Below are 24,534 nucleotides of genomic sequence, written 5' to 3' on the forward strand. Positions count from 1 at the left end.
GTAGAAGGTATTAGAAAATAATACATGTTGGAATAAAATATGGTCATATAGAGTAGGTAGAGAGACAGTGGTATAGATGAAGTGGTGTTGACAAGATTGACAAATTAGTAAGGTGGTTGTGGAAATAGGCAGGAAGTGGAATTGTAGTGGCTAGTGGGACAGGAAGGGGAGGGATAGTTAGGTATAAAGGTAATTGTAATGGGGTGGGTGGGAATGGGGGTAGGGTAGAGCAGCGGAGTGAGCCCAAGCGTAGCGAGGGCGAACGGAGTGGGGCTAGCACCCTGGTCAAGATGAAGTCATAGAAACAATCAGAAAAGATGGTGAAAAACTAGCTTGAGAGACAAGCATATAAAGTTTCTAAAGGTATAGCTCCAGGCTAGCACCCTGGTCAAGATGAAGTCATAGAAACAATCAGAAAAGATGGTGAAAAACTAGCTTGAGAGACAAGTATATAAAGTTTTTAAAGGTATAGCTCCAGGCTAGCACCCTGGTCAAGATGAAGTCATAGAAACAATCAGAAAAGATAGTGAAAAACTAGCTTGCTAGACAAGGATATAAAGTTTCTAAAGGTGTAGTCACCAGAAATAAAATAAAAAGAAATAAAATATGAGCAGAAGTAAGCTTACAAAATGACACTGGCCTCAAGCTACACAAGTAGATTTATTTGAAGGAAACCCAGTGCTGTATGGTTAAAATAAGCTACAATAGAGAGGGGCTTTGCAGGGGGAGAGAGAGGTATTACTAGCAGCTAAAAGCAGGGCAAAACATAAAAAAACATTAATATGTAAGAGTCTGAAGAAAGTAAAATAGGGCAGATGCACTAGGAAAGGCAATTATGAGTGAGGCTAGAAATGAATACAGGGAAGGGTAAAGTGCAGAACAGGAGAATATACACAGAAACAGTATGAGGATAGTGGGTAACCAAAGAGAAAGGATAGGAGCTGCTGGCATCTGCTTTTCATGGTGACTAGCAGACAAAAACATTGTAAATTCTTGTGCTTATAAAGTCTAGCATTAATTAAAAGATTAGCTTATGTAGTAGTTATTTACTGATACACATACTTCAGTGGTATTATTTTAAGCTTAAAATGATGGCTTCCAGATAGATAGAGTTGTAGGGCATCTGTTAGGGTCCTCAAACCTGTGCTGCCTGTACTGTGGCCAGGAGAAAACCGCAGGGAAAAATCCACTAGGGTTCAGTGGTATTATTTTAAGTTTAAAATGGTGGCTTTCGGACTGATAGTTGCAGTGTATCTGTTAGGGTCCTCAAACCTGTGCTGCCTGTACTGTGGCCAGGTGAAAACCGCAGGGAAACATCCACTAGGGTTCAGTGGTATTATTTTAAGCTTAAATGGTGGCTTCCGGGCAGACAGTTAGAGTTGCAGGGTATATGTTAAGGTCCTCAAACCTGTGCTGCCTGTACTATGGCCAGGAGAAAAACGCACGGAAAAATCCACTAGGGTTCAGTGATATTATTTTAAGCTTAAAATGGTGGCTTCCAGACAGATAGTTAGAGTTGCAGGGTATCTGTTAAGGTCCTCAAACCTGTGCTGCCTGTACTGTGGCCAGGAGAAAACCACAGGGAAAAATCCACTAGGGACAGAGCAGCAGATGCTCAGCAGCATGAAGGGGAACGAAGGTTTCACTAAAGGACAGTTCTCAAAATGAGTCTGTTAGAGTGTCTGCTGAATGGTTAGTTATGCATTCATTTGCTGGTTCATTTTCCATTTCTGAATTTACACTATTCAGGGACATGATGGATCTGGTTTCTATCCCATAAAGTAAAAGGAATAAAACAAAACACAGTCCAGGATGGAAAGCATGTCCATTTCTGAACAAACATACACAGAGACAGGCAGTAGAAAGTTTGCCACTTCACCTATTGGCAAGTCTGACATGTCTTTGAGATGCGGGATGAAATCGGCAATATTGGCAAAAACTCAGGCAGATACAATGAGGTCATGAAAACCACACAAGAAATGCCACAGCCAGGATCCAAACTGTTAAACAAGCGCCGTAAGACAGCATTACTAATTACTGCAAAGGCAAGCAGTGCACTGCACTAACATTACCACAGTAAATATTTTCACAAGCTATAACTGCTTGAGAAAATAGGTAAGATTAGTACATATAGTTTGAGTACTATCCATCTTACAAGAAAAGTATTCCACTTTCCTAGATACAGACTGTATTAATCCAAGGTACTCCACTGGTTTATGAGGAAATGTGTGGATGCCTCTATTTCACTGATATGGCATCATGGTGTTGAGGCAAAATGGGTAAGCCACAAGGAATGTAGGATTTAGTGATAGGTGTTACAGTCATAGGGCATACGATGGTAAACATATCCACTTTCTGACTCTGAAGTTTGTTTGTGTCTTTTGGCTTTAGCTTTGTTAGCGGTCACCACAGCGGAACTCCGGTTCGCTAATGATTGGCAGTAGATTTTTACGTACTGGCTTGCCGGGCCTAATGCACAACCTTCAGCGAAGGAACGCCCATTCACGTATGTCGCCACACAGAAGACGCTCTAACTGAGAATCAAACGGGCAACGTCTTACTGTGAGGTGACAATGCTACCGCAGCACCACCACCGCAGTTTTCTGACTCTGAAGTAAATATAAGAAAACCATGAATACAGCTTGATTGCAATTGATGTACAAATGTGAATGCTGACAACCCAATTTGATGTAGGGGAAGAGCATTAAACCTTGAGCTGCAGAGGGGAAAATCACAGAGGGAATGTGACTTGAACAATATCTGCATGTGTGACACTCCTGCACTGGCCCAGTAATCAAGGAGCCTCAATCCTCACCACTGGCAATAGTGAGGGACATACACAATGGGATGATGACAAGTACATGAACAGTAAAGTACAATTTCCCTTAAGAGCACACAGAGATCACAGTCAGTCTGGGGCTGGTTTTTGCTTCTTTCTCCAGATCCCCATTAAGATTTCCCACTGGCACAGCTACAGGGTTAAGATCTCAGCCAAGTGGCCAAGCCAAAACTTCCAGCAGCCTCTCTGTCCAAACACTGCTTCATGTCCCTGCCCAAGTAGCTGACACACACACTTTCAGATCTGATTTATAAACAAGCACACAGACACTCCTGGGGAATGCTGGCACAGGTTTACTAGCTATGCTCCCTTCTGCCCAGACTGTAAAGTATTTATCACTGCCACCAACCACCCTTTACCAGCTAATTTAAGGCCCTTACCAAAGGGTGACCAATCCTGCTCATAATTCTCAGCTGTACAGATTTTTGCCTCATATTTTTGGTCCATTTTTCCATAAAATTGTGGTTTTCTGGCAAATTAGTGGCATATCATTAAAGATTAGTTAGAAAATAATGGCAGACATTTAGGTTTCAGACTTCATACCCTTCAGAAAATTCATGCTAATGCAAAACCTGTTATTCGATCAACTTTCCAAGTTTGTAAGTGCAAAATTTAAAGTGTCCATATTTTTGGGCCTTTGTCCCACTTTTACTTATGTCCTTGTCCAGATTTCCTGCTCTAAGAGGTTGAGAGGTATGATCCTACTGTGTAATGTTACTATTATCCAAATGGTAAGTGTGACCAAGAGTTGCAAGGCTATTTAAGAGTGGCATGTACAGTGTCACCAAATACATATGCAAGTACACTAAGAGCTTAAATATGTCTTACTCAACTCAACACAGTGACTACAGAGTTCAGAATCACAGGAAATATTTTAAAACATTGCAGGACAGTCTCAAATAAATACGGAAAACATCTAAACTAATCTTCACTATATTCTTATCTATCTCTAAGAGATACTATGCCTTAAGTCTTATAACACGCAGGCAGCAGTGCTGATGATGGATGTTTCCAGGTTCAAGACAAGATACAAAATGCTCAGATTCTCTTTCTGAGAGAGTTCTTAAATTAATATCAGACATTACTGCTGGGTTAGCCTGGATGACATTACTCTGTCACCTGCCTTCAGTTCCCAGGCTAACAGAAACTAACATCTCTGTGTTAGAAATACGTACGTCTCAGATGTGAAGCTGCTAGGAAGTCACAAAGCAATAAAACATTTTACATTTTAAACATAGTAAATGCTTCTCTCCAAGACAATAGAAAGAATTCTAACTCTAGACATCCTGTCTCCTTGCTGCATCAACTAACTTGTATAGCACATCGTAAAGCACTTCAATTTTCAACTTATTTTCTTGAAGTTTTGCAAGTTAACTCTGTATGTTCCAGCTTCTACTATTAGAACATACATTTGCACAGATATATAGTTTATATACATTTCTGTTCTTTTCCAGTAGGGTACACTGTGATTACATTCTTGAAGCTCAGTACATAACATACAGTTCTGTATAAATCATATCAATGTTCACAAATGACATGATTATTTACAAAATTCCAGATAGCTGGGCTGGCTGGGCTGGCTGTGACACAGCCAGCCCAGATAGCTGGGCTGGCTGTGTCACAGCGTGGAGCTTCTCAGAAAGAGTACTATACATGTAGCCACTTAACTGGTTTCAGGGCTCTTCAGTGAGTTAAGATGCTTCAGACAGTAGTACCAAAAAATAATTTCAGTAACTCTTTGCAGAGGAACAGCCAAGTCTGAGTTAAGTTCAGTGAGTAAAACTGAGGCATATTTCTGTTGTTCAGTTTAAGCTGAATGTTTAGTCTGAAGAGAGAGCGGTATCTTCTGAGTTATTTCTTGCAACACCCAGATGTCATGGTTGGTAACGAAATGCACCATTGTAACATTGAGCTTCAGTGCTTTTGCTGTGAGAGAAACCATTTGAATCCAAATATGGCTGTTGAGTTGATCTGTGTCAGTGCAGTGCTCCTCCCCTCCTCACTACGCCATTAGTGTCATGGCCGTGACTAGCCCACTGGACTGCTAGAGGCATTCAGTTGGGGAAATGGGAGTAAGACATCAAATCCACCATGCACATGTTGGGAGAAGGGAGTGAGGAGGAGGAGGTGACCTCCATAATGGATATAGTAGGTGATTGCATTTTCATTAAGAGATCCAAGTCGTGCATGGTGTCATGGAGGTAATATGTGCACAGGCAGAGGCCTGCCCATGGGACACACAAAGACCTTAACAGCGGTCATTGCATGCAGTAGCTTGATTAATATATGAGACGATGTGATGAACACATTCCAAAAAATCCAACTCCTCTGTGCAGAATGAAAACCAGCATTTTATCCAACAATAATAGCCATGGGTGTGGAGAAAAAAACTACAAGTTGCACTACAGAAAGTCTACCTTTACAATCTTGTCATATGTTTTACAGCTGAGTCAAGTTTACATAGACATACACTAAATCCACAATAGTTAAGTAAGAGGTGTCACAGTTCTGATATTGAAAATACTAGTGATGGTGTGAGGTGGTCGAATTAGCATTTTCTAATATAATAATGAGGTTAATCAGGAAGATATATGAAGGGTCAGAGGCAAGATTATTAAGGTGGGGTGTCCTCTCTGACAAGCTGTTTGAACAGAGGACCCAGGCAGGAGTGTCCTCTTTCCCCTTTGTTATTTGCTTTACAATTAAGAGCCACTGGCAAAGAAAATAAGGCACTCACAAATTCAACAATAAAACTGGTATGGTAATCAAGAAAAAATGACCTTATGTGTTAATGATTTATTGACAACATTGACAAACCCACGAAGGGGATATTTCATTGCTGTGGAACATTCTCAGACAGTTGTATGTACATTTCAGGATATTAAATAAATGAAGATTAAACAAAGTTAATAGCGATAAAACTATGTTCTCACATATAAACTGGTTCTGCAATACCTGTATTATAGGGACAAGATAAGGTGAAGTCTTTATGTGTCTGGGTTAAAAAGGATTCTGTTGTGAAAGCTAAAGCTATGGAGGAAGAAACTAAAAAGGTAATACAAACATTGAAACGTTGGAAGCTCTTGATTATGGATATGAATAGTAAGATGCATGTAGAGAAAATGCTTCTAGTTCTTTCAGTAAACCATACAAGTCAAACATATTTTTGTATGAAAGCTCAGAGGCAAGAATTAAAGTGAAGGTGTTCTCTCTGACAAGTTGTTTGAACAAAGAAGGCAGAGGGTGTCCTCCTTCCCCTTTGTTGTTTACTTTATACTCGCAGCCACTGGAAAAATAAATAAGGGACTCACAAATTCAAGAATATAACTGACATGGTAATCATGGAAACAATAGCATTATTTACAAATGATATTCTATCACTGATAAATCCAGAAAAGGATATTTCAGTGTTGTGGAACATTTTGAGAAAGTTTCTTGTATTTATCATGATATAAAATAAAGGAAGGTAAAACAAACGCTATAGCAATAAACTGTGTCCTCACATATAAACTGGTTCTGCAATACCTATATTTATGGGGACATATAATAAAGTTCTTTTATGCCTGAATTAAAAAGGATTCTGTTATGGCAGCTAATGGTGTGTGGGAAGAAACAAAACAAAAGATAATATAAAAGTTGAAAAACTGGAGGCTCTTGATTATGGATATGATAGTAAGCTACACAGAGTGGAAATGGTTCTGGTTCTGTCAGTACTATATACAGGTCAAGCATATTTTTACTAGGCCACAGAAGAAGATGTGGACCATATCTCTCAACCATCCCAAATTACTTGTTTTTTACCAAGTTTTGGGGTCCAAATAATGGGGTGTTACGATTCCTGAGTGGCACCCCTTCATTTCCGATTATTTTCCCATTTTTCCCAGCTTTCTTTTTTAATTTTTTGCTTTCATGTTTTGAACTGACGTCATCATGTGCACAATAATGTCAGGTCTGTCAGCCTGTGGGATTGAGCTCAAGGGCATGCATTTCCGGCTCACTGTTTGATTCGAATGGATCTGCAGGCACAAGCAGGAAGGAAACTAGCTTACAGTATTTAGCGCAATGAAGTTTTGGCCCATGAACAGAGTTAAGTTTGTTGCTTGGGAGATGCTTTTATTTCGTTATTGACATTGAGATAGGTAAATATACCTGGTGGCTGTACGTAGTCAGGCTCAAACTCTGTACCTTAGGTACAGGTAAAAAGAGCCTAAAGTCCTTAGCCACCACCACTTATGAACTTATGCCTCATATTTTTATTCTGTTCCTCATTAAATCTGTGGTTTTCAGGATTTTTGTGGCAAATCACTGAAGGATTGAATTCACTAAATAATGACAGGCATTTGAATTTCAGACTTCATAGTCTTCATAAAATAAATGGTAACACAAAACCTTTTATTCTAGCAATTTTCTAAGTTTATAAAATCAGTATTTGAAATGTGTCCCTATTTTGGGGCTGTATTCCCTCATTATTGGCTTTGTCCAATTTTTTTGTGCTAAGAGGTTGAGAGCTGTGGTGAAAAGTGAAAAGTGACTTCTGTATTCCCCCATTATTGGCTTTGTTTAGGTTTTTTTTGTGCTAAGAGGTTGAGAGCTATGGTGAGAAGTGAGAACTGAATTCTGTATTCCCCCATTATTGGCTTTGTTTAGGTTTTTTGTGCTAAGAGGTTGAGAGCTATGGTGAGAAGTGAGAACTGAATTCTGTATTCCCCCATTATTGGCTTTGTCCATTTTTTTGTGCTAAGAGGTTGACAGCTATGGTGAGAAGTGAGAACTGAATTTAGTAAATGATAGCCATTTAACTTTCAGTCTTTCTATCTTTCAGCAAACTGCTGATTTGGAACAGTGGTATGTTGCTCTGACTGTAGTGCACAGGGTCCTGGGTTCAAGTTTTGGCAGTGAAATGCATGGTGGTAACACAACATTTTAGTCTAGCATCTTTCCAAAATTATACAAGCAGTGTTTAAAATGTGTCCCTGTTTTTTGGCCTTTTGTCCCCTACCCCCCCCAAAAAACTGAAATTGAAAATAAGTGCGAGAAGCTGTGAAAGATGCCTATGGCTTACACTACTGTCATTCTATACATATATATATATATATATATATATATATATATATATATATATATATATATATATATATGTGTGTGTGTGTGTAGGTAGACCTTGATGATGGAAATGTTCTAAATTGGGCAGTTTTGTCATTAATGGTTCATGCATTTTGTTTCATTGCTTACTGGAAAAATGTTCAAACAATAATTTTAAATTGCGCTCTAACTTAAGTCTAACAAGTTTGCTGTATTATTATACAAGGAATATAATTTAATATAGTCAGGAAGGTGCATCAAAGAATACATGTATGTTTCTTGTTTTGTGTGCAAGGGGCCTATGATTTGAATACAGCCCAAAGGTAATCTTTATGCACCAATGGCCAGATGCATTTTCTTTGGATGTGGTATGGGTTTCAGTGCTGTTTGAATGAATGCGAGTTTCAAGGGCAGAGAAGTTTTAATGCTAAGTCTATTTTCATTGTGAGACAGTATTTCTTTGTTTAGCAGATATCTATTAGTGTTTGCGCATTGTGCTATAAAATGTAAAAATAAAATCCAAATAATCATTGTAGAAGTAATGCAGTATGCATGCACACATTAGTGTTTATGGTAAATGGGGCCAAATAGCCAGGTAATGGGACATTGTAATGGCTGCAGGGGCACGCTGGTGCCATATGTCTGTTCTTCAGTTTGCGTTTTAAAGTTGGTATCCCACAATCCCATTGGCGTGGGCAGGGTTATGTAATTATATATATGCCAAATTTTGTTAATCAGTGTACAGATTTGTAACTATTTTTCATTGACCTTGTCCAGATTTTTGATGTTTCCAGGTTGAGACGTTATGATGTAGACCATAATTAATAAAGGATTGAAAGAATTTATTTGGAAGACAAAAAAGGCAAGAGTTAAGAGGGCTAAGTTGTTTTTGCCCATAGAAGAAGGTGGTTTAGGATTACCAGATTTGTAGGGATACTGTAAAAAGTTACATGCTTAAGCCTCATCTGTATAACACACACAGAAAATTACAAATCAATGAGGAGAGAAAAGATGTTGAACGACTGAAGCTCACAAAATAAGAGAGAGAAGGATTTTGAATGCAGGCCCTTAAGGAGAATAATAACAGTAATACAAAATATTTCTTATATTTATAAAATAGCGGAATATTTATTTTATTTAATTATTTAACATTTGTTTACCGGGAAAGTCTGACTTGGAACAAGGCCAATCTTCAGCGGAGGCCTGGGGAGAAATGCTCCAGGTGCATGTCTTTATGTGTGAGAAAGAGAGAAAACCCACACAAATGCAAAACGGACATGCAGACTCTACACAGAAGGCACTTCAGCCAAGAATTGAACCAGAGAACCTCTTGCTGTGAGGAGACAATGCTACTGCTGCACCACTGCACCATCCTCAATATATTTTAAAAACGAATGAGTAAGTGGAAACATGCTGTTTGGGAATGTAATAAGTGGCAGAATTTAACAATCCCTACAGGGAACTTAGAAGTGTCGGGTGAGTAAATTACTGTAACTAATGAAATGATGCTTTTGAGTTATAGATACTGAAATGTCTTGATATGACAAGGCCTTACTACATTTAATGCCACTAGCTGCCAAAAAAGCAATTCCTAGAATAGGGAAATCAAAATCTAAACCAACTATAAATGAAGTGTCAAATGTTGTAAAGGAGATAAAAGAACTAGAGGTGGGATGATCTTTAGAAATGAGAAGGAATAAACTGCATAGAAATGCACGAATTTGCAAGAACAATGCATGGAGAAAATGTTCACGAGAAGGAGTGAAATTTCAAAGAAAGTAGGATTTGAGCAAGTTTTTCTAATGTTAGGATGAACAATTATTAAAAACAAAGTAAAATACATCTATAATGCATGAATAAGAAAAATCTTTGTAATGGTTTGTTTACAAATGTATGTGAAATTAATAAAGGTCTTACAAAAAGAATATAGAAGTAATGTTTCATATCTAAGGTGTAGTAGTATGCAAAAGCAGATTTTACCACAGCTGTTAGGTGTTGCTTTTTATTTTACAAGTCTTTGTTTCTCTTCTGCAGGTTCCGGCATTTCCAGTTATGCTAACAAAGTACAGAATGCTGGAAAGTCATTGCAGAACTGCATGGATAAAGCAATGGAGGATATTCCAAAAAGGAGACACAGTGAGACTCCAGTGTACCTAGGAGCTACAGCAGGAATGCGTTTACTTGAGTATGATTTTTCCCCCTTAAAACAAAGTGCATTATTTAACCGAGACAAAATTCAGGTTCAGTGGAGTTGTTTCTCTTAATGCAATATAGGTCAACTGGTTATTGCAAAATGAGTGAGTCTGAAGCACAAATTCCCATACATTTCTGCATGAAACGTGGTACATTAATTACATATAAGAATTAGATGTATGCACATAAGTACGTTGGTAGTTTGTACAGTTCTGAAAAAACAGAAAACTTTTTCTAAAAGACAGTTGATAGAAGTGGTATTAATATACGTTTTTATTGTACTTTATTTTTTGACAAATTAGAAGTAAAGCAATGAAGACTGTCCTTTTGCCCCTATAAGTATACCATTCCTTGAAGCCAGATCCATTTCTGGCATGTATATATATATATATATATATATATATATATATATATATATATATATATATGGTTTCACTTCATAATACTGAAATATCACAATACTGAAATTCAGAACACTGAAACCAAAATCCTGAGACTTCAAAATCCTGAAACTTCAAAATACTGAAACTCAAAATACTGAAAACACACACCATACATATACTGACTTTAAACAACATAAATCATATTACTTTCTACCAACTCCAAGATTGCACTTCACTACACTAAGTGCAATCTTGGAGTTGATATATTTAAGTAGGGAGTGTGGGGGGTGCAGGGGGGCTTGCCCCTCTGCTTATATTTGATGGAATGTAATTAGGTTTATGTTGTTTACAGTCAGTATATGTATCTCATCTGTTTTCAGTATTTTGACATTCAGGATTTTGAGTTTTCAGGATTGGATTTTTAGTATTTTGGGCTTCCATATTATGAAGTTTTCTCATTTTCAGTGTTTTGATATTTCAGTATTATGAAGTGAAACCATATATATATATATATATAATATATATATATATATATAAATATATATGTGTGTGTGTGTGTGTAATATATATATATATATATATATATATATATATATCTATATATAAACACACACAAACACACACACACACACACACATATATATATCTATAAATATCTATATATATATATATATATATTTATTTATATATATATACACATACATAGATACATACATACATACATATACAAAATACATACCAGAATAATTTATGGCATATCTGAAAGGATCATTACTGCATTTATTAAAGTTCAAAGACTTTATTAACCAAATTGAATGTGGGATTACCTTTGGTCCCCAGGCTGAAAAATTTGCAGTTGATATATTAGATGTTGTTGTAACCAAACTGGTCAAATTGCTGGTTGGCAAGTTAGCACTACTGGATAAGGAATCTATTTTCAAATAATACTTTTGTCTCCTGATAGCTACGAACCCTAATCATGTTATTAAAAACATTGCAAAACTCACTTTATGAGAGGTAGGAGGTTATGGAATTGATAAAGTGATGGCTGCCCACTTGCTCTAATGTACATTTGCTCTCAACTTCAGGATGGTAAACAGAGAATATATATTTATAGAAGTATGTATTTATGTCTACAGTGATATCTCTCACTTTATATATAAGCTCAGTCAGTTAAATATTTGTTATTTTTTATATGAGAAATTTATTCCTGCATTGAGTTTTAAATTAATTACGTTTAAGTGAAATCATATAAGGGAGTTAAGTAGCATTGCACTTAAAACGTTTATGGCATTGAAACTAACTCATTCACTGTTGGGGATTAATAAGTCATTTACATATTCTTCATGCTGTGGATATGTATGTATACATGCATACATTTGTGTATGTGTAAAAATATATACAAAAATAAAATATATGTATGAGAACTCTTTTTGTAATCAAATCTCCCAAATGTCATCTATTTCACTGGCAAAACAGAAGATTGACACTCCCTGGGGTTCGGAATATGCCCCTACCAGATGGAATGTGCAGTTTTTTGAGTTAGCTTATATAATTAGCTATGGGTGTCGGGGTTCCACGGGGGCTTGACCCTGCAGAAAACTGTAGTTTTGTTTTGCATGGTCCAGGTTTGTGCCTCAGAGCATGAGTGTTAGGCTGCCCATCTTCTTTTGGCCCTTTGCTGTTGATGTTTTTAATGTTGATCTGTATATACATATCTATCCATCTATCTATCTGTCAACCCAGGAAAACTGCCAACAAAATCAGCTGATTAAGTATGCCAACAGTTGCTCTTTGTGAGATTTTGGTAAAGTTGGGCTCAGTGAATGTGCCCTTTCCGCATTGTAATGTGATCTTGGCATTGGCATATATAATTAGCAGAGGTTGTGGGGGTGCAGGGCGGGCTTCATCCTTCTAAACCATTTTTTTTTTTATTTTTTTCGATCAGCTAATGATCCACAAGTTGTGCTAGATCAGCTGTGACTGAATGGATGTTATGATGTGTTGCATGCAATACACACATATATCAAAAAGAAAGGCCAAGGGAATCCAGAAAAAACTAAGAACCTCTGACAGGATACCCAAAAAGGAATTGTCACTCAGTACAGTGGAAGAAGACCAAAGACATGGTCACATGAGTCCAAAACACTTTAATAACCAAACAGATATAAAATTCACATAACTTTTAGCACAATATAGTAAAATGTATACACTTTTGTCCCTCCTATAAGCAGGACTTCATTCACAACATAGTCATAACATAACATAATGTAATATTATATATATATATATATATATATATATATATATATATATATATATATATATATATATATATATGATTATGTAATAAAAAATGTCAAAATATTTAATGAGCAACACAAAGACATTGACCAAAATACATCAGTCATTCATTATACTGACAACGTGAATCCAACACACACACCACATCTAAAAACATTTCATTTTCTGAAGTACTACCCATAACCCAACCAGTTATTCTGCCCAGCAGAAAGGACTGTTTTATTGTAAGCTGTACCTTAGGGATAGCAGCAGTGTTAGGGTTAGTACCCTGTTCCCTAACAATCACACTGACGTGCCACACAGACACACTAAATTTATTCCCTTATCTAACCATAACTCTAAAACAGTCAGATACACAAAAAAATTTAATCTATGCCCTTCCCTAATCCTCACCCTAACCCTAAAATTAACACAGGTCCTAGTTTACAAATTCTCAGAACTACCACGATCAACAGGAACTTGCCAAGAAAGAGTTTGCCCAAATGGCCTTTCTCTCCAAACTGTAAACAGTTAACTTGAGTTGCAGAAATATGATTCAACCAAGCTAACTATAAATATATTAAGGGAGTAAATGAAAATCCACATTTCTAAATTTCAGTCTTCATAATGTTGATCAGAAAAGTGCAGTGTAATCTGAAGTTAACATTTCAATTTGTGGTATCCTGAAGTAAAAGTGAACTTAGAGTCAGTATATTTAAGATGCATGGGATTGGGGGTACAAACCATCCACCCCATATCACAGGGCAAAATGCTTTACATTGCATTGTAGTGGGTTTTGAAATTTTCTATTTTCAGTGGTAAGCAGTGGCTAGTGATTACTAGTTTGGGAAATTACAATTTACAGCCTTCAACTCGTGGTATACTTCTGAATGTGTACATGGAAGAGCAACTGTTCATCATTTTAGGGTTTTGTTGAACAATTGCTTTTACTGCTTGTTTAATTAGTTGACATATTTGCTGTAGTGTACTTTTTAGTTGAATATAGTACTTTATTAGGGACCGAGCTGGGAACGATGTGCAGCAGGTAACAGTGATAAAGGATAATGAGGGAAACGTACTCACAAGCGAGGAGTGTGTCTTGAGCAAATGGAAAGAGTACTTTGAGGGGCTGATGAATGAAGAGAATGAGAGAGAGAAGGTTGGATGATGTGCGGATAGTGAATCATGACGTGAAACAGATTAGCAAGGAGGAAGTACAGACAGCTATGAAGAGGATGAAGAGTGGAAAGGCTATTGGTCCAGATGACATACCAGTCGAAGTATGGAGGTGCTTAGGAGAAATGGCAGTGGAGTTCTTAACCAGATTGTTTACTGAAATCTTGGAAAGAGAGGATGCCTGAGGAGTGGAGAAAGTGTTTTGGTACCTATTTTTAAGTTATGGGAAAGAGTAGTGGAAGCTAGGTTAAGAAGGGAGGTGATGATTAGCGATCAGCAGTATGGTTTCATACCGGGAAAGAGCACTACAGATGCTATGTTTGCTCTGAGACTGTTGATGGAGAAATATAGGGAAGGTCAGAAGGAGTTGCACTGTGTCTTTCTGGACTTGGAGAAAGCATATGACAGGGTACCTAGAGAGGAGTTGTGGTATTGTATGAGGAAGTCAGGAGTGGCAGAGAAGTACGTAAGATTGGCACAGAATATGTACAAGGGTAGTGTGACAGTGGTGAAGTCTGCAGTGGAGTGACAGATCCGTTTAAGGTGGAGGTGGGATTACATCAAGGATCAGCTCTGAGCCCTTTCTTATTTGCAGTGGTGGTGGACAGGTTGACAGACGAGATCAGACAGTAGGCCCCATGGACTATGATGTTTGCAGATGACATTGTGATCTGTAGTGAGAGTAGAGACCAGGTTGAGGAGACCCTGGAGAGGTGGAGATATGCTCTAGAGAGGAGAGGAATGAAGGTCAGCAGGACTAACACAGAATATATGTGTGTGAATGTGAGGGAGGCTAGAGGAATGGTGAGGGTGTAGGGAGTAGAGTTAGCGAAGGTGGATGAGTTTAAGTACTTGGGATCAACAGTTCAGAGTAATGGTGAGTGTGGAAGAGAGGTGAAGAAGAGAGTACAGGCAGGGTGGAATAGGTCGAGAAGAGTGTCAGGAGTGATTTGTGACAGACGGGTACCAGTAAGAATGAAAGGGAAGGTCTACAAGAGAGTAGTGAGACCAGCTATGTTGTATAAGTTGGAGACGATGGCATTGACAAAAAGGCAGGAGTCATAGCTGGAAGTGGCAGAGTTAAAGATGTTAAGATTTGCACTGGGTGTAACAAGGATGGACAGGATTAGGAATCAGTATATTAGAGGGTCAGCTCAGGTTGGAAGGTTTGGAGACAAAGTCAGAGAGGCAAGCTTGCGTTGGTTTGGTTCATAGGTAGGAACTAGGCCATCAGCCCAAGGGCCTACGTAAGCCTAGCCAACAAGGTTCCCTGGCTTACGCCACCCAAGAAAGTTATTTTCCTGTGCCACTGTTGAGCAGAGACACAAAAGTGACCCCCGGGGTGTATTTCCTATTTCCCATCCACTCATCAAGATTTTTTTTTTTTGAAGAGTGCTAATGAAGAAAAATCTTGATGAGTGGTTGGGAAATAGGAAATATGTGCAAATCTTTGACATGTGCTGAGTAGGGATGCTGAGTATATTGGGAAAAGGATGCTAAGGATGGAGCTGCCAGGTAAGAGGAAAAGAGGAAGGCCTAAGAAAAGGTTTATGGATGTGGTGAGGGAGGACATGCAGGTGGTTGGTGTGACAGAGCAAGATGCAGAGGACAGGAAGAAATGGAAACAGATGATCCGCTGTGGCGACCCCTAACGGGAACAGCCGAAAGAAGATGATTGTATGAGTCACTTTAGTCATGTTAGCGTAATCACTGATGTAGTATTTTAGTAAGGGGGAGTAGGTGACGATTGCCCCATGTAACTGTTTATTTTTTCAAGACCACACTGTGGCTGCTAATTCTGGGGGAGACAGTAAGAGCAAAGAAAAGGAATACATTGATATCTTTGCTCTGGAATATTCTGGGGATGTTGACAATATTAAGAGATATTTTTATTGTCAGTTGGAAAATCATTTTATGAAGTAATGAAGTAGCTGAAGTGATGGGCACCCCCCCCCCCCAGTTTTGTTATTGAAAGATTGCCTAATTTGAAGATACCGCTGTTACATGGACCATTTGCTCCCAAGATATTTAAATGTAGGGGTGTATACAAATACAGATTTTGTCAGATACACAGATACATTCATGTGGGTCCATCTATCCTTCATTTTACTATGAAAAGATCTTTAAAGACTATAGGGTTGATTCCTTTCTTTGTCACTGTTGCAATATTCTTTAACTAGGGGGATCTCCTGCCGAGAATAGCCCAAAATATGGCCAGTATACCAAAGTCTTTAGTACTTATAGGCATCATATGTCACACATTTTCCATACACAAGCTATAAGGGCATAAAGGTGATGTACAGTGCACACACACCCAACTTCTTTGTTGGCAATCCAAACACCATTGTTGTGCATCAGTCTGAACTCTTGTCTGCAGTGATAGTGCCAAGCCATCTTTTTAGATAAGTGCCCCACTGCAGTTTCTTGTTTTTTCTCTATTTTTTGTCATTGTTGGGTTCATGTCATCCAGAAAGAAAAAATGTCAGTGTGGGATGCAGATTCCCTGTAAAAACCATCATGAACCAGTATCTCATCTGTTTGAGTGCTTCTTACAATCATACTCTGTGCTCTATCTGCCAGGCATTTGTGCCCTTCTTGTTCATATACCTGGAGAATCAACATCTTAAGTTGTTGGCTTGGGTGCTATTTCAGAATCATCCTGTCCCGAGGGCCAGCCATCTGCCAAGAAGACCAAAAACGTTAGTTCTGATCCAGCTGTTGTCTCTGGATGTCTCTCTCAAGGCTGGTGAAAGCCCAGAGAAGCATCCTGTAGTTGCTCTGGATTCCTCTTTCGCAACTGAGTTGGTGGCCAGCATGGATCCAGCTTCTTGCACATCCTCGGAAACTTTTCAAACATCTATACCTGACATTGAGGGGGAACCTTGCCTGATTATATTTGAGGAGGATTCTTCAAAGCTTAGTTAGGGAGGAGCTTCCTGACCCTCCAAAGGTGTTCTGTGTGGATGTCCCACAGAAAAAAGAAACAAAAAGCAAAGCACATTTCCCCTGTTAAGGATCTCCAACATGAATGGCAGGATTTGACTCAAGAGTTTATGTAATGGGTTTACAGTCAAAATGTGGAAATGCAGTTCAACAAAAACTGGTTGATCACACATGTGTTCTACCAGTGCCCATAACATCAAGCTGAAAGTATACAACTTCATATTAGCAAAAGTGAGTGCACATTTGCTAATATGCAGCTGATGTTATGAATTGTGATCACAGCACAGTGAGGATCGGAAGTTGGTATATATAATATACAGAGGGTGTTACCGTAACATGGACATTTGACATTGGAACTGCCGATTCGAATGTGGATTCCATGGTTACCATTTCTGACATTTGGGCTGTTTGATATTACCAAATTTCAGAATAACAGTTGATCATTTTGTGGAGAAATGTTTTGATTTTCCATATTTTGATAGTAAACCATTTAATGCTTTGATGGCTTTCAAGTATCCACAAGGGGTCTCTGTGCTTGCTCCTCCCTTGTCTTCCATTCCACTGAAGAGGCCTAGGGAAATGGATTCCTCAGATGAGGACCTAGACTCTGGGGAAGAATCTTTGGCTTACTCTCCCCAAATCCCTTTTCCCTTGGACTATGGTTAAGAGGAGGAAGACTTCATAAGTCCAGATTCCCCCCAGAGGAGATATCCTTTGGGATACCATTGCTCGTATGATGGACTATTTTAAGTGGCACTGTTCTCAAGTCTCTGAGATTCAGAAAAGATCTGATGGAGTCTCTCAAGCCATCTTCTGTTCCTCCTGTTCTGACAATCCTTCTGGATACTTTCTCATTAATGCCTGTTGCTTGCCCTGAATCTCAGCCTCCTGCACATAAACCAGATAGATTCTATAAAGTGCCTGAGGTGTGCAAATTTCTTTATAAATACCCTTCTGCTGTCCCTTCGGTAGTGTGAGGCTCCTGTGATAAGCCTTCTGATTTCTGCCTTCTGCCGAGCTATTCCCTTCTGATATGGATAATATGGCTACAGAAAGGCTGGGCAGAAAAGTTTACACTGCTGCCACTTTATCATTTTGGGCAATTAATTACAGGACTTAATATGACCAGATATGTTTTGGCTCTCCTTTGTAAAGGTTTCTAAGGTGGTATCTGTCCTTCCTGACACTGAGGTGAAGGCTTTGTCCCTTTTCCTGCTTGGCTGCACTTCTCAAGTTGCCCACCACTCAATTAAATGCAGCTACAATTTTCTCCAGGACAAGGGTAAAGCCTTGCAGGAGTTGAAATATATTTTTGCTTCTCCTGTTTCCAGATTTCAGAGGGATTATTTCTCTAAGTCATCATTTTGTTCGTAGGCAATCTTGCCCTCTTCCAAAGGGCAAGAAGAGTTGTAGGTGTGTGCCTTTTGCTAAGTCTGCTCAGACTCCTGTTACCCAGAAACCTGCTTCCCAGGACAAAACTGGCTTTTATTTAGCAGTTTCTTTTCCTTCTTCCCTTAGTGAGGTTCCCTTGTCCCTGCAATTCTCTATGTCTCTTCCAAATTGGCTTCATATTACCTGAGATTCCTGGGTTCTGTCTGTTATCCATCAAGGATGTTTCATGGTCTGAATGTTCTTTCCTCCCTTTTCAGGCATTCATCAGCCTCCTAAGGAAACGCTCTCTCTTTTGCCAGTGTTTCTTCACTCTGTTTTGGTTGAAGGCACCAATTAAGCCACATCTCCTACCCAGGAAGGGAAGGGGGTTGTTTCCAGGATGTTTTTGGTCCCACAAAAGGAGGGCACATGGAGACCAATTTTGGATCTTTCCAGGCGGAACTTCTTCCTCAAGATTCTTCTTTGTGGATGCTAGCCACCCCTAGCCTTTCTGGTATCTCTGGATCTCAAGGATGTATGCTGTCACATATCTCCATCCATCCCCTCTTCAGGAAATTTTTATGTTTCTCTGTCTCTTCCTTGCATTTTTAATTTTCTGCTTTGCCCTTAGATCTCTCTACTGCCCCAATGGCATTCAGCAAATGCCTCTCTCCTGTCATTTCTTTTTGCATGCTTTGAGGAATTCAGATCTTTCCTTATTTAGACAATCTACTTATTTAAGCTCCTTTCTCCAACTCTCTGCTTTAGGATCTCTGGTTTACTACGTCCCTGTTACAGAGTTTGGGGTTCATCATAAAAATTCAAGAAATCAGCTCGGACACCTTCCCAGGATCATATTTTCCTCAGCTGCAGACTTCAGACAGTTTCCATGCTGGCATCTCTGTCTGCCTCTAAGGCTCTGTCTCTAATTACCTTTGTCTTATCCCTTTTTACTCTGTCTATGTCAGGGACTCTATCAGAGTTCTCACATTCCTGGCTTCCAACATTCCCATGGTCCATCTCACAAGATTCCATATGAGAAAGCTTCAGAGGTTCCTCAAGTTAGTGTGACTCCAACATTGTCTATCCCTGGTCTTCCCGGTATCATTTCTTTCCTGCCTGAAGCTTCATTGGTGGATTCATCAACTTTTGCTCAACCCAGGGCTTCCTTTTCGAGCTCAAGTTCCAAATCAGGACCTCTTTACAGATGGCTCATACAGGTAGTGGGGGGCTTTTTGTGGTCCCACAAGGTTCATGATCTGTGGCTTCCTCATCAGTGGTCAGATCACATTAATGAAGAGGAGATGAGGACATTGCTTTTGGCTGTACAGGCTTTCCACTCCATCTTCCATCCTAGACTTGTCTAAGATTTCACAGATAGTACCACAGTGATGTAGAATCTGACCATCCAGTATCACATGACCCTTCAGGCAGTTTACATTCCCTTGGATCACAATCTATTGGCAGACTCTTTGAGCAGGTCTGTCTCTCAAGCACAGAAATGGATGCTTCACAGAGATGTTACTGGTCATTGCCCATCTGTGGGGTATTCCTCAGGTAGGTCACTTTGCCTCCATTCTGAACAGTCAACTTCTTCTATTCTGTTTGCATCCCAAGTCCTCTGGCTTGTAAAGTGGATGTTCTGTCTTTTCCTTGGAAAGGGCCATTTCTGGATACCTTCCCTCCCTTTATCTGTTGCCATGATAATTGATTATGTTGATTATATGGTAGACTTCATTAACATTAACCAATGCCGTTGTCTTTAGTGACATAGTGACATATCAAAGCAACCATAGAAACCTGCGACAAAGCCCAGAACACTTGCACTATTTACTATCTGTATACCCCCCCCCCGAACTCAGAACAATGTCTTCCTCTCCCACCTTGTTTTGGTGTACTGAAGTGTTTTATATCTGGTACATTTATGATATATACATGATACTTCTACGTGATCTCATTCAAGGGAGGGGTTTATGTATTCATTGAAAACAGATGAAACCCCGCAAAACCTTTCCTTTATGTAAGAGCAAATAAATGATGCTGTTTATCTAGAAAATGATAGAGTCCATACAGTCCTAGAGATGGCTGATTGTCTGGTTATCAACATATCTAGGACTACATCCATGGCATTACAGGCCATCTTGAAGAGCTCATTGTTCACATCTGAATTTATTGTTGATGGGGTAGGTAGGCTTGAATTAATTACTATGGTACACTACCTTGAAGTTATCTTGGATGATGGACTGTCTGTTTAATATCACAGGTCTCTTGTGGTCAGTCCTTTCTGCAGTCAGCCAAAAACATAACCTAGATCACACCTTCTTCCCAAGATTTCTTCATGGCTTGATTACTCTAGTCCCCTTTATCTTGAGTTTCCTTGCTAACAACTCAAATGTCCACTTCTGCTTCAGAGTTTAACTGGAAATCTACGTCTTTGGAGTCTGCATTTGCTACTTATTCACATATAAAGTTCTGGCATTGATGTATTTACCCTTGAATAGCTCGAGTCCTACTTATCCAGAAGGACACCTGATGTATTACACACAACACAGAAATTGCATTCCATGCTTCTCTTGTGTAGTTGGAGTTTCCTAGATTTTTTTGCTCAAGGGTCTCCCACATTGGTCGTCTTGAAGAGTTACTTTAAAACCCATCACTCCAATTTGCTATGACTTTTTCATAACATGTTTTGTTGTATTCAAGATTTCATTTTATTTCTTAAGTTTTTTGTGCTTTTATGTTGTTCTGTTGTTCTATACTTAGTTTACAGTGTCAGTAAATTTAAATTTGCTTTTACGAGAAAGGTTGTCCTATAGAGTCCACAAACTCACTTATTCCTGCACATTTGTTTTCAATCCGTAGTGTCTATTTTATTATTTTGGTCATCCATGAGTAAATACATTTGTATTATACCCTTTGCTTGCTTGTCAGAGATGTACTAATGCCTTGTAATTGTCTAATTTGACTTTGTTTTGGAAGGTTAAGTTCTTTAAATAACATTTTTAGGAGTTTAAGAGATGCAAGCTTTTGTATTATGAATGGCACTCAGTGTATCTTTAAAGAATTTCATATCTGTCATTTTTATCTTGACCTGATATGTGATTTGGTGGCTTATTTTATTGCTTTTTTTTTTTTTTTACTAACAAAGTTCAGATTTTCCTTGGATCGAGATATTTAGTAATTTTTGCTTAAATTTCAGCATATTTATGTTTTAGCTGTGAAGGTATTCCATAAGTAGAGGGTGTTTTCACCTACCATATGCAAAATCATAAATCATAGCTTTACACCTAATTGCTCCAGATGTGATTATTGCATTTATATATTTCTCAAAATATTTAACCTGTTTGTGCTATAGTCTATTCCCTATTAATATCACGTGAAATGAGACTTTTATGATCTTTTGACATTTTAATATTAGTGTTTTAAAATCTAATTTTGACACTGACACTTTTTACTGTTTGAGTACCCTTGTTTCCACTCAGATGATATTGTATCACTGTAGTTAAATACAGTGAAGTTTCACTAACCAGCAGACTGAAACTTGCTCATGTGAATATATTGTACAGGTTATAAACCACTTTTCTGCACTGATAACAAAGAGATTCACTGGGACTATAACCTGAAAAAAGATATATATATCAAATTGTAGATTATATTGTTCAGGTGACACAGATAAATCCCTGACTACAGTCTAGGTGACACATATGTAAATAACAGCTTAACCACCTATAGGAGAGAGAGAGAGGATGAGTGTACTTATCCATCATACTCACTTTCCTGATATGTGCCAAACTCCAAGAGCTTGCAGTTGGAGTGGGGGCCCCTGGAGTTCAGGATCGCTCCCAAATGGGATGCCCGCATAGCAAAGGGACACTAAGGGTGTGCTGTGGGGGGGGGGTGGAGATTTAGGTAAGGGAGTAGGACTGGATTGACAGTTGTGGCTTGGTGGCCAGTACAGCTGTGAAGATAAACAAAAATAAAATTATAGGTTTCTCATTCAATTTGAATTAAATGAAATGTGGAATACCTCAACTATATAGATCTTGATCAAGAAACCTCTAAAAAGGAAAAAAAATAGTTATTATTCATAAACCTTAAGGCTGGAGGATTTCACGTATTTTTTTTTTTTTTTATAAATATGGAAATGGTAATTTTGTATTGCCTCTATTATGTACATAAGACTGCGGTGGTGGTGCTGCGGTAGCATTGTCAAGCAAGACGTTGTCCCGTTCGATTCTCAGCTAGAGCGTCTTCTGTGTGGAGGCATACGTGAATGGGGAGTGCCTTCGTTGAAGGTTATGCGTCAGGGCTGGTAACCCGGTACGTAAAAATCCACTACCAATCATTAGCGGACCGGAGTTCCGCTGTGGTGACCCCTAACCGGGAAAAGCCGAAAGACACAAACAAACCAAAGCTATACACAAAATAGAAATGCTGGATTGAATATTAATGACTTTTTGCAATAATGATATGCAAAAATGCAGAATGCAATATGTGACTACTGGTGAAGTCAAAATGATTAATGTAACCTTAAATTAGAAAAGAATTTCAAAAAATGACAATACATGTGTCTATTGAAAACCTCTTTATGTAAGGATGCCAAGTTATTTGAAAGGTCACAAGGAATTTGTTAAACTGGGAGCATGAGGCAGCATTCTTTTGCACCCAACTATGAGTAACCTCTGAGTTAGCATATTTGGAGTTATTGGTGGGGTCAGCAGAGTTATGAAAAGAGGCTAGTTTTTTGTCTTTAAGTAAAAGTCAAACGGTGCATTGTTGACATTAGTTTTGCATTATTTTGGAACTTTGTGTTTCTGTGCTTCTTTGACTTAAATTACTAACCATCATTGAACACAAAAGCATGGAGTTTACCATGAAATATCAGTAATGTGTGTGAGACTTCAAAGGTGCTGAATTGGATGATGAAAGAACTGAGAGACACTTATTGGGTGGCTTTGTACCAGATTAAATGAAAGTATGATGACTACAAAGGAAATAACTGACTAGGAAAAATGAGGTGAAAACAAGAAGAAACCCAGTTTAGCTAAACAAGGAAAGGATTTACAAGAAATGGAGATGCTGAGAAGTAAAACATGTCCACTCTGTTCTATTTCTGTTAAATAAATTATGAGATAAATTTGAATGATGTAATATTTTTGCTTATCTACAGTAGTTAATTCCTAACTGTGTTAGGCTGACTAATATTACAAATGTAAAAAGAGATGAAATAATGGGTATATTTGCTTTGTTCCCCTTGTTACTGAGTACAGTTTGATGGCCGAACTCAGCAGTCTGGCCTGTGATTTACAGGTAGGATTCATCAATCTCATAAAGCTTACACAAGCCTTTTATTTCGTTGTGGAGAACAGAGCACAAGATGCATCATCTAAGGTTATGATCCAAAGACACCTCTTTGACCCATCCTTTGTAAAAATTAAATTACTGCACTAAAGTAACTTTACAGGTATAAAAATTCCCCAATGTGAATGCATTAGCAGTAAGTGTGATTCATAGATTAGACTGATGATGTTGAAGGATCTGTCATGGGATTTTTCCTTCCATTTGAGAATTAGAGTGCATGCCTTTATCTGGCACCAGCCGAAGTGCACCACACACACACACACACACACACACACACACACACACACACACACACACACACACACACACACTTAGACGAGCACCAGCTCCGCATTCATAATACCCACTATACTTTCTTATTTAAATCAGGAATCTGCATTACCCTTTTCACTAACTTTTTAGGTGCACATGTAGACTAAAGAGTTATTAGAATGCCTCCCCTCTGATGACCTCCACAGAGGGAAAGCTGCTAGTAGAGGGGTGTTAGATGCTCATGACTGCAAAACATGTGTGGGCATTACATTCAGCCATATGTTTTGCTACAGACTGACTAAAGTTGATTATGCCTTGCATAACTGCACACAAATTCTGGCTGTAGAATTAGCTCTAACTGGAGTTTTGTAACCATTAATGTTAAGTGTGAGCCTTGGTTGATCCACTGCATTATTTGTAACATGTAACTGTTATGCAATGAAGTACAATCTAGAATGTTTAGCATTGCAGAGAATTTCCGCTGTGCAGTCTCTGAATGCTTTGTCACTACTGTAATAGTTTTAAAGGCACAGTAAATCTCATCCTTCTTAGTTAAGTGAGATTATTAACATTCAAGACACTCATTCTTAGTTAAGTGAGATTATTAACATTCAAGACATTTCTGCAGGTGGATTGGGCACTCTAAATTAT

At 38.5% G+C, this 24,534-nt stretch overlaps 1 protein-coding gene across 6 annotated transcripts in view; it reads left to right on the forward strand.

The window, feature by feature from the left end:
* The window catches only part of ENTPD1 (ectonucleoside triphosphate diphosphohydrolase 1), a 1,310,478-nt gene that overhangs the window by 1,094,468 nt on the left and 191,476 nt on the right, over window positions 1-24,534 (forward strand). For all 6 annotated transcript variants that reach the window (XM_044056932.1, XM_044056929.1, XM_044056930.1 and 3 more), the window contains exon 4: window positions 9,956-10,106. In XM_044056932.1, coding sequence (XP_043912867.1) covers window positions 9,956-10,106 — 151 coding nt within the window. The remainder of the gene's footprint in view (window positions 1-9,955; window positions 10,107-24,534) is intronic.

Source organism: Protopterus annectens, chromosome 14.part0 (genome assembly GCF_019279795.1).
Source record: "Protopterus annectens isolate FY-2018-M chromosome 14.part0, PAN1.0, whole genome shotgun sequence".
Taxonomy (NCBI): domain Eukaryota; kingdom Metazoa; phylum Chordata; order Ceratodontiformes; family Protopteridae; genus Protopterus; species Protopterus annectens.